This window comes from Leopardus geoffroyi, chromosome C1 (assembly GCF_018350155.1).
Source record: "Leopardus geoffroyi isolate Oge1 chromosome C1, O.geoffroyi_Oge1_pat1.0, whole genome shotgun sequence".
Taxonomy (NCBI): domain Eukaryota; kingdom Metazoa; phylum Chordata; class Mammalia; order Carnivora; family Felidae; genus Leopardus; species Leopardus geoffroyi.
The window spans coordinates 79,964,128-79,978,239 of NC_059328.1; the positions used below are offsets into that span (position 1 = coordinate 79,964,128).

General features: G+C 42.3%; 1 protein-coding gene across 3 annotated transcripts in view; it reads right to left on the reverse strand.

Annotated features, from left to right (window-relative positions):
• ABCA4 (ATP binding cassette subfamily A member 4) overlaps window positions 1-14,112 on the reverse strand; it is a 132,124-nt gene that overhangs the window by 90,950 nt on the left and 27,062 nt on the right. For all 3 annotated transcript variants that reach the window (XM_045478342.1, XM_045478341.1, XM_045478343.1), the window contains 4 exons: window positions 4,800-4,889; window positions 2,243-2,483; window positions 1,093-1,232; window positions 338-454 (listed from right to left, as the gene is read on the reverse strand). In XM_045478342.1, coding sequence (XP_045334298.1) covers window positions 338-454; window positions 1,093-1,232; window positions 2,243-2,483; window positions 4,800-4,889 — 588 coding nt within the window. The remainder of the gene's footprint in view (window positions 1-337; window positions 455-1,092; window positions 1,233-2,242; window positions 2,484-4,799; window positions 4,890-14,112) is intronic.

Below are 14,112 nucleotides of genomic sequence, written 5' to 3' on the forward strand. Positions count from 1 at the left end.
CTTTGCAAAGTTGGTAACGACAGCAGACAGACATACACAACCACCTTTACAGTTACAGAGCTGGCCCCTTGGGGAGATGATCCTTTGAATCTGAGGCCCTCAAGTGAATCTATAAAAGCAAGAAACTTCAGGAAGCCACTGATATTGTGGCAGTCCGCACCATTTCCCTCAGATTTTAAGAAACATTTCCCACCCAAAGTCAGTGACTCCTGAACTAGTGCCTTTGGCCCATGCTTGTTATATTTCGATCCAACTCCAGTTGATCAACCCTTACTGAGAAAAGGAAATTTATGGAACTTTCTTGGCCCTTCTCCTCCCCTCCCCCTGCCATACATACTCTGATCATGGTCATCTGTGTGCTCTTGTCAAAGAAGTACCAGATCTGGGGGCCTACTTCTTCCCAAGCTTTGACCAACTTCCTAAGGCGCTCCAGCTCCTCAAAAGTTGAGTTGGCCTAAAACCAGAGACAAGAACAGAGAGGAAAAAAGTGAGAGAGAACTTTTTATTCTACTTTCCCTGCTCCTGTCACAAACCCTCAGTGTTTGAGAAAGGATTTCAAGGAAGCATCTTTATTTTCTCAGTCTACTGATATTTCCCAGAAAAATATGCTACTTCCCAGCCTCCACAATGACAGAATCTGTTTCTTAATACCTCAGAGATACATGTAATATTGATGATGCTATTGTCTTAGAACCTCATTAAAGCTAGATTTGGACTCCCTCTGAGGAAATGCTCTTCCTCCCTTCTTCCCTTTGTTCCTGGGTAGCCAGGGTTCAGAGAACAGTGATCCCTTCCATTAGATAAAATTCAGGCTCTGGGGAAGAAAACCTCATTGTAGGTTTTGTAGAGAAGGGAGGACCCAGCCAGTGACTCTGGCACAAAGCATTCCAATGATGACTGTGGATGGGGGAGGAACCCAAGACTCCACTAAGCAAAAAACAAACATAAGGCTTGCTACCAGAGGAATATGAGTACTTGAGTGCCTGTGTGCATTTGCCTGTGTGCATGTGCACAGGCACGCATGCTCTTCCTCACTCTCTCGTTCTTCTGGGAGGTCCAAGGTAGAAAGGGCAAGACCAGCTGGGACCTTACATTCTGCAGTATTCTGCGAGCTGCAGGAGAATCTGGAGTAAAGAGGATTTTTCCCATCAGCAAAGGTTTTGCTGCCCTCCAGGCTATTTTGGTGAGAGGGTTTGACTCCAGGCTCTGGATCAATGCATTACAAAAGGTCGCTGCCAGGAGAGAAGGGACAGATTTTAAAGAAACTCCAGTTGCTCAGAGCTAAACATAGTCATTAGTGTGTTCAAATCACATGTCTCATTCAACTCTATGCTGGAGGATTTGACAAATAACCTAAATTAATAGGCTGTACCCCACCAATAACAAGCTCATCATTAGTAAGTAACAAAATGCCACAGTGCATCTCAATAAGGGCCTCATCAGAGAAACAAAGGATGGGGTTTGCCCTGTGGTTTATTCTGCTTTAGAAGGAGGCTCAGAAGCCTGCCTGGGATTATAGCAAGGAACAGATGCCATTCTCACATGCAAGGGACAAGAAGCCAAACAAAGCCTCCCCTTGGAATCTCAGCTCTAGTCTCAATAATTTCCCTCCACATAGCTGCTTAATTTGTCGTGTGGGCTATCTTAGGGCACAGCTACTTCTGGTGCGTGCCTTGCTGCCTCTTTTCAATTTTTAACTAAAAGGTCACCTGGTTGTATTTCTTCCCCACTCCACCCTCCCGTACCCCACAGAAGCCTCCCCCTCCCAAAATAATAAAAGACGGGAAAGATGGCTTGCCAGGGACCTGCCATTTGAAACGTAACTCAGTACTGCACACACAGAATTTCACTGCACTGTGTTTGTAAAAACATCCTGCAGCCATGTTTACTTGCCAGGGCCCTTCTGACCTGAGCTTTGCTTGTAACTCTGGGTTGCCTCCTCATTTATCTTTCTTCCCTTCTTCAGAACTTAACCCTAGTTCAGTCAGATCAGTGGAAAATGTCCCCTCTGTTCCCCTTCCAAGTGGGTCTCAGTTCTTTCCCTGGCTCATATCCAAAATGTTTTTATGAGCATTGCCCCTTTCCTCCAAGGGGAAATGGACTTTCTGGAAGAAGATTCTTTGCCTGGGGCCCCTTAACAAAACCAACTTAACCCCAGGACTGGGGTTCCCTGGAAGTGTTAAACCATCAGCTTAACCAACATCAGATGCCATTTTACATACACATGACTCAGAAAACTTACTTGTTCTTTTGTCATAAGAATAGACAGGATCTTTCCTTGTGGAGTCAATCCCTAGGAAGGCCTTATAGTTATTGTCTTCATACCAGTTGAAGGAGAACACTCGAGAGCCTCCTCCCTCTGGATAGCCACACAAGAGGTCAGACAGGATGCTCATCAGCTGTGTGAAGGTCTCTGGACCCCCAGCCTGCATGAGAGGCCTGGTCACCCACAGCAAGTCTTGAACACTCGGTTGATGAACGAACTAAGGCAAGGCAAATGCTTCGGGTTATTTTAAGGCAGTTAGAATCATCATCACTGTGATGCCAGACCTGCAAAGTTTGGGGAGACCTCCACATATGTGTTTAACTTTCATATTGAAAAGAAAACATACATATTCTCAGCAATTCTTAATCTAGCTGTGAAATAAGAACCTTCTTCCATCTACTCAGGGCCTAAAAGGAAACTAGGATGAGGCTCAAAGAAAATCAAAGAGTGAATTCCAATGTATTTTCCTATCACTTCTTTTTTCCAGTACCCTTTATCTGAATTCCTTGGTAATATGTCCTTGGATAAATTTAGAGAATATTTCTTTACAAGCCAGTTCTTGGATTCTGTTATCCCTCAAGATGGGGATACTGGAAAAAAATGGAAATAAAATGATAAAGGAATGGTTCCATCCTAAAAAAGCAAGATCACAGCAAATTTCTTTGGCTAAGTAGTTTAGAATTTAGTTTCTTATATTTGGAAAATTACCTTCTTATTAGCTTAATTTTATCAAAGGTGAATTCTTCTATTTCCCTGAAATGTGTAGTTTGTAGTTTCTGTGTGTGTGTGTGTGTGTGTGTGTGTGTGTGTGTGTGTGTGTGTGACTTAAGATGCAAGCCAATATAGAACAAAGTCTCCATTCTTGGAAAAACACGTTGTAAATTCTGCACCAGACTAAGAACAGGCTGGTGGTCTTCTCCTCTCCTTGTGGGTACCTGTGGTTCTTGCTGGACTCATCCTCTGAAGGTAGATCTGTAATGCTAAGAACTAAGTTGAGGGTTGCCAGAGTGGTCAGAGTCTCAGGTTCCATATGCCACCTGGCTTTGGTTTAGGGGAAAATACAAAATAAAAACAATGCTGTTTTTATTCCCCAAACACACTTACTACTAATTTCCAAAGGCACTTGGGAATTAAAAAAAAAAGAAAGAAAACATTAGGATTCAAATCACAGGAGACTTAAAACAGTTCCCCCTACTTCAGTAAGTGATGTTTACCTGCCATCCCTGTCTTTGTCCACATGCCAACACTTGCCCTCTGAAACTGTTGAGTGCTGTGTAGAATCCACACTGTGAGTCATGCCTATAATCACAGTCTAGGCTTCAATAATAAAGTTGGAATCTCAAATTGCTTCGACAACAGTAAGTCTTATGATAAGTCTTGAAAGAGGTTATTATCATTATCATGTTGCTCATTTAATCAAAGCACTTGGAGATGAAGGGGCTGTTCTGGGGTCAAATGGTCTAGTATCAGTTAATATAAACTGAGCCATCTGCTGCAACCCAGTTCAGAAATGCTTACACTTGCTATCTAGACAGGCAAGAAGACTTCTGGGACTCCCACACGGAATGAGGAGTGTTGATATGTTTTGGGAACTTTTTTCACATTCTCTACCATTTTCTACCCTATTATACTGCTAAGAATTTTTTAAATGCTTATGAAGAAAAGAATGTCAGAGACTCCCACTAGAACAGGTGGCCATCAGTACAATGGACCTTTCTCTAACTTTCCCTCATAGCAGCACTCACACCCTGCTCAGGATGAACTTAGTTTTATGCAGACAGATTCTGCAATGCAATTTTCCAAGTCGGCTAAGCCCAAGTCAGCTGAGAAATACTGGAGGGCAGAAATGTTTGGCGAAAATCATACTTCAGCTCTTGCCTCCCTTTCATAATCACACTTGAAGGTAACTGTTTATTTTACATTGCTCTTCCCCATTAGATTGCATGTTTCACAGGGTAGTGATCATACTTGTCTCTTCATTATTATGCCCCCAGTAGTTTTCATCTATTGAGTGGAGAATCAATTCCTATATGGAAAAGGCTTGGGCAAACAGATGTTAATTAAAACATGCACTTCTTTCACAAAACACAAAAATGTCAATTATTTTATGATGGAACGAGTCAATATATTTAAGACACTTTAAAATAGTGCCTGTAAGCACTCTGTAAGTATATGTTGTTGCTATCAGCAGTATAGATTTTAGGTGAATTGTAAAAGCATAAGAGGATGAACCACATGAATACTGCAAGGAGTTAGATTCATTGCAAATCCACTGATAATCTGCCACACAAGACAAGGTGCCATTTCTTCCTAGGTGTGAAATCAGAACCATGGTTCCCTTCTTTTTGCCTCCAACCTAGGAGCACAGATAATTAGGATATGAACAGGTGCTTTGAAGTTACTAGATGGAAAGTTCAAACAGTACTTCTCCTTGAACAGATCTAAGGTAAAATTAAGTTGTTTGATATAGTAAGTGTGGTAAAATGGTGGAAAGATATAATAAAATTATCATTAGTATCATCAGGCTACTTACCTCTTGAATTCTTGATGACATAACAGATAATATTCTTCCCCAGGATCTCAGATTGATACCTGGAGAACTGCTGTCCAGGAGTGTGGGAAGCTATGATTGATAGGAAAAAATATATAAAAAGTTTATAGTATGTGTATATACATATATATGTATAGGTTATACGTATACACATGGGTGCTATCCGATCTCCTGTATGCTTGAAAAACATTTCCTCCCTTTTTTTCATCACAGGACCTCTTCTGCTAAATTACTTTCAAAAGCAAACTTGTTTTATCTAATTCAGAAAAATCAATTCCGAGTGATGCCGCTGAGCTAGCCAATCACAAATAGTTTCACCGTGACATTAAATATGCCAAAGCGATTCTGATTGCTGGTTTAGCAACATCAAACAGGCCTCCTGGAGGAAGGAAAACAGCACAGCTGCTGGACTGTAAGGGAAGGCTGTGTGCAGAGGTGCCCATCTGTGTACCTTGGGCTCTGCAGATACTCTCAGGCTTCCGCACTGTTCACGTCTCTGCTCCCTTTGTGGCCTTTCAAGTAGGCTGTGACCCTTCCTCTGTTCAACACTATTTTCTTATATGGAAGATTTGGCTAGTTATGTCATGCTGCTTTTAAAGCTGCTGCTGTAGCTTTGAAAAGTTTCCTTGCAGATTATCTAGTTGACGGCAGTGTTCTGGTGATCCCAGGCCCATGTGACAACACAAAACTATTCACCACTTTCCGTCTATATGGGGAATGTGGAAGCCCACAAGTTTGCTGGCTCCAAACCTGAGCCCAATTTGAAAAATTCACTTCCCTGAAACCAAGTTCTAGTCCTGAGTGAATGGCTTCATTCTTTATAGTTTCAGAACTGATTGAACTACTGATCCTGTGTCTTTTAGGAATGAATTCTAAGTTTTAAGATGGTGGTCTTCAAAGTGCATCTTGAGTACATCTGCAGGGGCTTTGCATTTTTAACAAAATCAATGTGTAATATCTGACTCAAATATCTGTGGACCACAAGCCACAAGCCTCAGCTTTTTATGTGCCAAGGTGGTTCTCCTAAATGATGGGTGGGCTGATCCAGCCACGGCATAGCTGAGAAGCAGGTGGAATTAGGGTGTGAGCAGTCTAGCCTCCCATTTCAAGCAGTGGTCCTGCCCTCCCTTCTCCCTGCTGTAGGTGCAGGGGCCCTCGCATTCTCTCTGACCTGGATACTGGAGAATAAATATAGGCACACTCATGGAACATCAGCATTTCTAGCTCATTTTCTAGCTGGAAAATGAAAGGTTTTGTTCTGAGAGCTACAAAGCAGACAGGAGAACAATTTACCAGAGGAAGTAGCAGCAAAGCCACCACTGAAACTACACCACTGAGAAGCATCTTCTCTCCTTAACCTTCACACTGAGCCTAGCTATTGGTCTTGCCAGGACTTCTTTTCAAACTCCTTGAAAATAGTTTCAGCATACGCTGGGCAAAGCACTTTAATTCCTGTTTTCATTCCATGGGAGGGTGGGGCTGAGAACAGTAGGCAGGGAGGAAACCAGCAGGTAAAAATGTACGCCAGTGGCAAGTTATCACCAACTCCTGTTGATTCACCTCCTAAGTACATCCAATAAGATCTATTAGAGATGAAAGGAGATCTCTAAGAGATACAGCAATAAAATGTCATGTGTGCACCTTATTTTGATTCTGAACCTAATAAACCAACTGCAACAATCAGAGGGAAAGTGAACATGATTGGGTATTAGATAATATTAAGGAATTATTGTTTTGTTGGGTATGATCACAGAATTGTGGTTTTGTTAAAACAAGTTTTCATCTGTTAGAGATACATAGGGAAGTATCTAAGGGTGAAATGATATGTTGCCTGTGATTTGCTTTAAAAGATTTCAGGGAGGGGCTCCTGGGTGGTTCAGGTGGTTGAGTGTCCAACTCTTGATTTCGGCTCAGGTCATCATCTCATGGTTCATGGGTTCAAGCCCTGCATGGGGCTCTGTGCTGTCGGTGTGGAACCTGCTTGGGATTTTCTCTCTCTGTCTCTCTCTCTCTCTCTGCCCCTTCTGCGCCTTCTTTCTCTCTCTCTCTCTTTCTCAGAATAAAAAAAAAAAAAAAGATATCGGGGAAAAAAAAGTGAGGAACAGATTATAATAACAGCCAAATGTTGAAAATAGCTGAAGCTGTGTGACAGATAAATGGGAGTTCATTATATTAGTCAACTTTTATACTTATTTCTGTAATAGAAAGTTTTAAAAATAGAGGCTATTTACAAGCAAAAATAAGTAAATAGCTGAATAAATGAATACTAAATAAATACTCCCTCCTATCCTTTTTCTCTTCCTCACTAGGACTGCCTTTGCCCATGCTCTCCATGCCTCTCTCCCAGAACACTTCATCAGAATAGCCTTCCTGATGGACCCTAACTTCTAGATTCCTTCCTTCCAATGCATTCCCCAAACTGTAACCTGAGTTACTTAACAGGCCAATTCAACCATGTCACCTCTCCTGCTCAAAGATCTTATATAGCTCCCTACTGCCTCTAGGAGGAAGTCAGTATCAGTGCTATACACACATGGCCTCTCATGAACTGGTACATGGCTCCCCCTCTAGCCTTCTCTCTTGCTTCTCTTCCATAGAGCTGGACTTCTTTCTACATTTCCTAATATGTAGGTCTATCTGATTTTGCTAATGGTGATAATGCCTAGCTTAAAAAAACTACATTGCCCAGCCTCCCTTGTATATGGGGTGATCATGTGACAAAACTGGACCAATATGGTGTCAGGAAAAGTCACGAAGTGGGGCTTCTGGGGAACGCCATTTGAAGGAGGAACACTGGAACACTGCTTGGAACACTGATGTGCTGACAGAGGTAGAGAAGACATCTCAAGATCACCAAGCACATGCTAGGGATGAGTGGCAGATGGAAGAGGAGCCTGGGTTCTTGGGAAAATTTGTGGAGCCTCCACATCACTCCTGAATGACCTACTGCAGGACCCTGCTTTGGAAAGAATATGAAACCCACTGTTTTTTTCAGCATTCTGTTACAGTTTCTAAGTGACATAACTATACATTTGACAAATAGGAATAGACTGTCTGCTATGTGCCAGGTGCTGGGGGGGTGGGGGGCGGATATTGCAATGATCAAAACAAAGTTCTCCCTTTAATTAAGTTTACCTTCAAGAATCTCACTGATGTATCTTCAGCTTTCCTTTCACTATTCTCACATATATGTGCTCAAGATCCTCACATGTGAGAGAACTTCCTCTGATGCCTTATTCCCTGGTAGCTACAGTCTAACTGCCTTCCTCCACTCTCTATTCCCAAATTTCTTGGAAAAGTAGTCCATGTTCAGTGACATCAATTCATCACCAATACTCCTGTCTTCCATCCTCACCATCCAACCAAGATGCTATAACATTCTAGCTAAATCCCCAGTTTCTTCCTAGTTTTTACGTCTAATAGATACTTTTGATTCTTGTGTTTTCAGACCTCTCTGCTTCTCTCAACACTTTTATTTTTTTTTTTAATTTTTTTTTTAACGTTTATTTACTTTTGAGACAGAGAGAGACAGAGCATGAATGGGGGAGGGTCAGAGAGAGAGAGGGAGACACAGAATCTGAAACAGGCTCCAGGCTCTGAGCTGTCTGCACAGGGCCTGACGCGGAGCTTGAACTCACGAGCTGTGAGATCATGACCTGAGCTGCAGTCTGATGCTTAAGCGACTGAGCCACCCAGGCGCCCCTCTCAACACTTTTAATCATGTCCTTTTCATTTCTCAATGTCTGTGACACTGCTCTTCTCTGGTTTGCTCTGATTTTTCTTTGATTTTTCCCATGAGCTCTTCTGCCTCTACCTTCTCTTCAGTGCTGAGGTTCCTGAGGGCCTCTGTGGCCTCACTCCTCTCACTTTGCATACTCTCTCTGGATAGTTTCATTCCCCTCATCATTTAATCTGCTACCTTTTTGTTGATGACTTCTACTCCCAACCTCTACCCCCAACCATCTGCTGGACCTTTGCCCAGATCCAACTCATCCTAAACTAATCACATCACCATCCCCAGACCAGCTTCTGCTCTTGTGCACACTTCTTCAGCTGGTGGCACCAACTTCTGCCCTGTTACCAAAGCTAAAAGCCTAAAAGTCATCACTGATCCATACCCATTCCCATTCCATTGTCAAAATCCTCGGCCTAGAGACCTAGGAACTGGTACTCAGTCTGAGTGTGAGGCAGGATAAGCCCTCAGATTGCAAAGAGGGTAGCCAAGGGACATATGAAAAACTGGTATGGGAGGAAGCTGGAGTCAAGGACTAGAGTCCTAAGTGCAGAGAAATAAAGCAACCAGGTCCTAGGTAATGAGAAGGAACCCAAAAGGGGCTAGGAACCCAGAGCGTGGAAAATAAAGAACTGTCACATTCATGTGTCTGAAGAGATTGGACATCAGTAAGTCACCAGCTCCAACTGTTTTTAATTACTTCCCCTTCTTTGTGAGTTTGTTGTCTATTTTCCTCATTTGACTGTGGGCTGAGGATGATCGGAGGCTGTGTTTTACATAAGTGGACATCTTTTCTCCATCCCCTCTCTTTTACCTCCATAGGTTCTAGGCATAGTCTGCTCTTAAAACTCCATCCTGCGTCAAATTCAACCAACACACAGGTGAAAAGCACCTGTGTCTCTGTCATATCTACATATCAATATAGATAGATTTCTACATATACACTTTTGAAGGCCCTTAATTTTGCTTTTGAAATTATTTAGCTTTGGGTAGCTCACTTAATGAATGATCCAATATGATTTCTTAGCAATCATTGCAAATACTTAGGAATGTTTGTAAAGTTGGACTACAAACAAGCTTTTGAATTTTAAATTTTATGAATACTGAATTTAACTAAACTTGAATAATATTATCTTCCTTAAACATTCAATGTAATGCCTATTAATTTCAGTTTTAAAGCTTTTTCTTTGTATTTCAGAGCCATAATTTTTTTTATTTTCAAGTCTCAAACATTCTTGTAGGCCTCTGCAAAGCTACACCTATCATTTCAGAGCCTAATAAATAAAATGGCCAATCCATCCCATTCCACCCCATTCTCACCACCACTCCTAGTGGCCACTGTCAACTCATCTGAAACCACCTTGACTTCTCCAGAAAGTCTTCCTTCCCTCACTACCATGCTCTTTCAGCCTTCCTTCCCCATGCATTAGGTGCTCCTCCTAGCTGCTAGTAGAATTCTCAGGGCATTCATTTATCATTTTTATATTGGTTTACTATTATTTGTAATGTGTCTGTTTCTCCACTATACTGTAAACATAAAGCATAGTAAGCATAAAGATAGGCTTTAATTTTGTATCTTCAGGGCATGGTGCACAACAGATGCTCAATAAATATTTTATAGTAATTAATGAGTAAATTAACTATAATCTAGTGGGGAAAAGACAGAGTATATTGAGGTTTTGGGTTCCATGAGGTATGTCTCTACAGATATAATGGTGACTTACAGGAAAGGAGTGGTCAGTTCCACCTGGGGACGGGAAAGGTTACTGTTCGAAAGAAGACAAGGTGATGATCCTGAGGGTGAGGACAGTGTTTGTGGATGGAAAGGGAGGGCCAGGAATTCCAGGTGGAGGGAGGAATGTGAAGAGAGAGTGACTAGAGACATAGCCAGATAAGAACAAGACCAGGAATTTGGGGGAGAGGAGACAGGAGGAACAACAGCTTGAGATGCATTTTTATATCTAGTTAATATTCTCTTTTTCGATCTTGCTAATAGTAATATTCATTATTCATATATTTACTAAGTTCCAGTAATGTGCTTATACCATATCTGCAATTCTTGTCCTAGCTCTTTCCAGTGGAGATGGTAAATGATGGGGGTCTTGTATTCATATCTTTTACCATTTACATCTCAGAACAGTGCCTGCCCCCTCTAGAGAACTCTCCATGCATATCTAGTCACCAACTGTCTGACTGATGTTGCCATAAATTATAAAATAACTTTCCCAGGGATCTCCTCTTCCTTTGGTTTCCTCCCCCATTATCTATTCAAATTCACATGGATTGTTCCTGCCAAAAGAACCGGAAGAGACTATAAGTTTATTTGAATGGAAATGTAAAAACATTTCTGGAAGAAAGGTCAGAGACCAAAATGGCAACTATCCTCCCTCTCTGTCTCTCAATCACACACGCACCCCACTGCTTCCTATGCCAACACATTCTCTTAATTTCCCAAATAACAAGTAACCCTTCCATGTCACAACTGGGCTCAACACTGTCAACCCAAGTTCAAGGTCTGATTAGGCCTCCTTAGAAAGACTGGATATATAAACAGGGCTATGGAAAGGGTATGTCCCTATCATTTCCCATCATGTGTGGTTGGTCTGGGAGTGGGGGGAGGGGATCCCTGGGCCTTGATCTGTATTTAAGAAATGGATAGAAGGACCTAGCTGGCAGCCAAAAAGACTCTATACTAGGTTTCTGTTTGGGTTCTCAAGGGATAAGAAATATGTCTGTCCTTTGGGACTACATATTATTTTTTGCTAAGGAAGAATAAAGCATATTAGCTACTAAAAAAAAAATCTTGTTTGAGCAATATTTGCTGATGCTTTAGACCCAATAGATTAATCAAACAGATAACCACTCTGCCGACACACAAAAGAATGTTTTTGTGAGTTGAGATTTTTGTTTGTTTTACTTTCTCCGATTCAAAAAAGATCATCTGGAAAACAGTATTATTTCTAAGCTGAGGATCTATCTAACACAAGGGTAAATAGGTAGCCTCAGGTTAAAAGTGTATTTACAGGGATGACATGGCCTTTGGGAGCTGGTGGAAGGTTCTGGATTGAAGGATGAACTGCTGTTTTGAAAGCACCCAGACAGAGGTGAAAAGCAGACGAAGCTGTGGATAGACAGTACAGGCTTGCTGTGTTCAGTCCTGGGCTGCTGCTACAGGAAATCCAGATTTATCCAGGAGGGAAGTTGTTGCTGGGCAACTGGGAGAATGTGGATTTGAAGTATGTTTGTTGCAACCTGACAGTTGTTAAGCATCAGATGAAAAGAGAGGAAGCAGGCTTCAGTGGTGAGGGGGCAACCAGGAGGGGACACCCTGAGTACCAGGAAATGCGTCATGAGTGGAGAATTCAGACTAAATCACTCAGGGTTGGGGGAAATGCCAAACTGTCTCTACCAGGAGAGGTCACAGAGACATGCTGTCTCCCAAGACTGGAAGGGACAGAGCATCTGAATGAGAGGGTGGGCTCTGGAGTATGTGAACAGACAAGTGATGGGACTTTGCTTGGCTCCAAAGAAACTAGGCCTTTTTTCCTCTGCTGTGACTTCAGTCCCGATATTTGTGGCTGATGAAAGCAAAACTGAGTTTGGAATCTAAGGGCAGTTGAAAGGTCAATGCGTGAGACAGACTCTTGCTAGTCTGAGGGGTCTGAGAAAGGAGAATGTCCTACCTAAGTGTTTGAGCAGAACATTTCTGGGAGTATAGCAATGACAAGGGAGCAACGGAGCCTCTGCAAAGTGGCTGCATTCTTGCTTCGGTAAGAGCAAAAATGCTTTGTTTCAAAGTGCTTTTCCATCTCTTCTCTAATGTGAATTTCACTATCACATTAGACAACTAGCATAGGTCTTATTGATTCTACAAATGGGGGAGCAAGTGTAGCAAGTAAGCAAACTGTCACTTAAATGACAGCAAGTTAGGGGCCAACCCAGAGCCAAGACCCAGTGTCCTGACCCCCAGATCTGTGTGTGCTCCAGCAGGCTGCCCAGCCTCTGGTCCTCTCACTACTGCGTCCCATGCTCAGGGGAGAAGCTGATTACTTCATAAGGAGAGTTAAGGAAGAATCTGTGACTATGAGACACTTGAGGGAAGGTCATATACTAACAATAGGTAAGAAAGAAATTTTAATGCAAAAGTTCTTAACCTAGGGCCTGGCTTCACAGACTCCATGAACTCCTACCCTGTGTGTCTACATGAACTTCTATTTCTTTAGGGAAAAGGTTTAGATCTGTTATCAGATTCTCAAAGGTAGTCCTAATTCATAAAAAGGTTAAGAACTATCAGAGGCCAAAATCCTTCTCAAAACCAGTTTACCCTGGAGAGAACCTGATCCCTAATACATTGGTGCTCAATCTGTATCTGCTAAGCAAAGGCCAGGACCCAGGACCTGTTATCAGAAGAGCAACTTTCGCAGGGGTCCTCTTGTGTCTGATTTTCATTTTGACCTCTCAGTATTTTCTTCCTTTTAAATTGATGAAAATAACATCTCATGTATCATGAAAACACACTCTGGCCTCCTGTATGCCTGGGGCCCACAAGAAATCTAAGTAGACCAGTAACAATCAAGCCCATTGGCCAGATGCACATTTAATGTACATTAATGTTTCTCTTTCCTATTTCCTCTTTATTTCTTTACCGAAATCCATTCACCCAGTGGAGATTTTGATTGTAATAGATACATGATTTTACAGATGCAGGCAGAACAAATACTAATGCTATAAACCAAATATACTTGCTGTGAGCTTTATAATTTTCAAAAAAGCAAAAACCCTAATTTCTGACATCATTTTATTTTCATCCAACAGCTGCTGCCCCCTGCCCATGCTGCTGGCACTGGGTATCACTCCTTTCTCTCCCTCCCTCCCAAAACTCACACAGAAGTGGGAGAAAGTTGTCAGTCCAAAGATTCAGAATCGGGAGGGAGAGGAAATCATGAGGTTAAGTCATTAACGGAACCTCATTATAAATTCCTGGAGACTGGGGCTTTTCCAGAGAATTGTGACACAGCACCATTATCTGAAAATTGAAATGCGCTGAGTTGAATTTAACAAACTGCAATGAAAGATCCCAGAGAACAGAAACCATGGCCACCTCACATGGGGCAGTCCACCCACATTTATTCCCCACGATTCAGCAAGTTAGGGAACAGAGCCAAGAACAAAGCAGGACATTGAAAGGCGCATACGGTCAGCCCCCCAAGACCGGGTCCTTCCGCGTTCCAATCAGTGTTCAGCCACCCCACAGTGAAAGAGATATAGGTGAAATGAAGTCAGAAAAGTAAGAACTGTGACAGAATAGTGGCTGAGGGTAAGTAAGGAAAACTGAACTGTGCCACACGGAAAGCGATTGCAAAGGGGAAAACCGGGGGCCAAAATGCCCGTGAGGCCAAATTTCCTCCATCAACATCCATTGAGAAGGGGGAAGGGAGGGAAATTCAGATTTCCCAGCAGTGTGGCAGGTCTTGGCACAGCCTCCGTTCCCCTGCCGAACTTCCACAAATAAACATTCAGAGCAGAAGGGACAGATTTGCTTCTCAGCAAGATTTCAAAGCT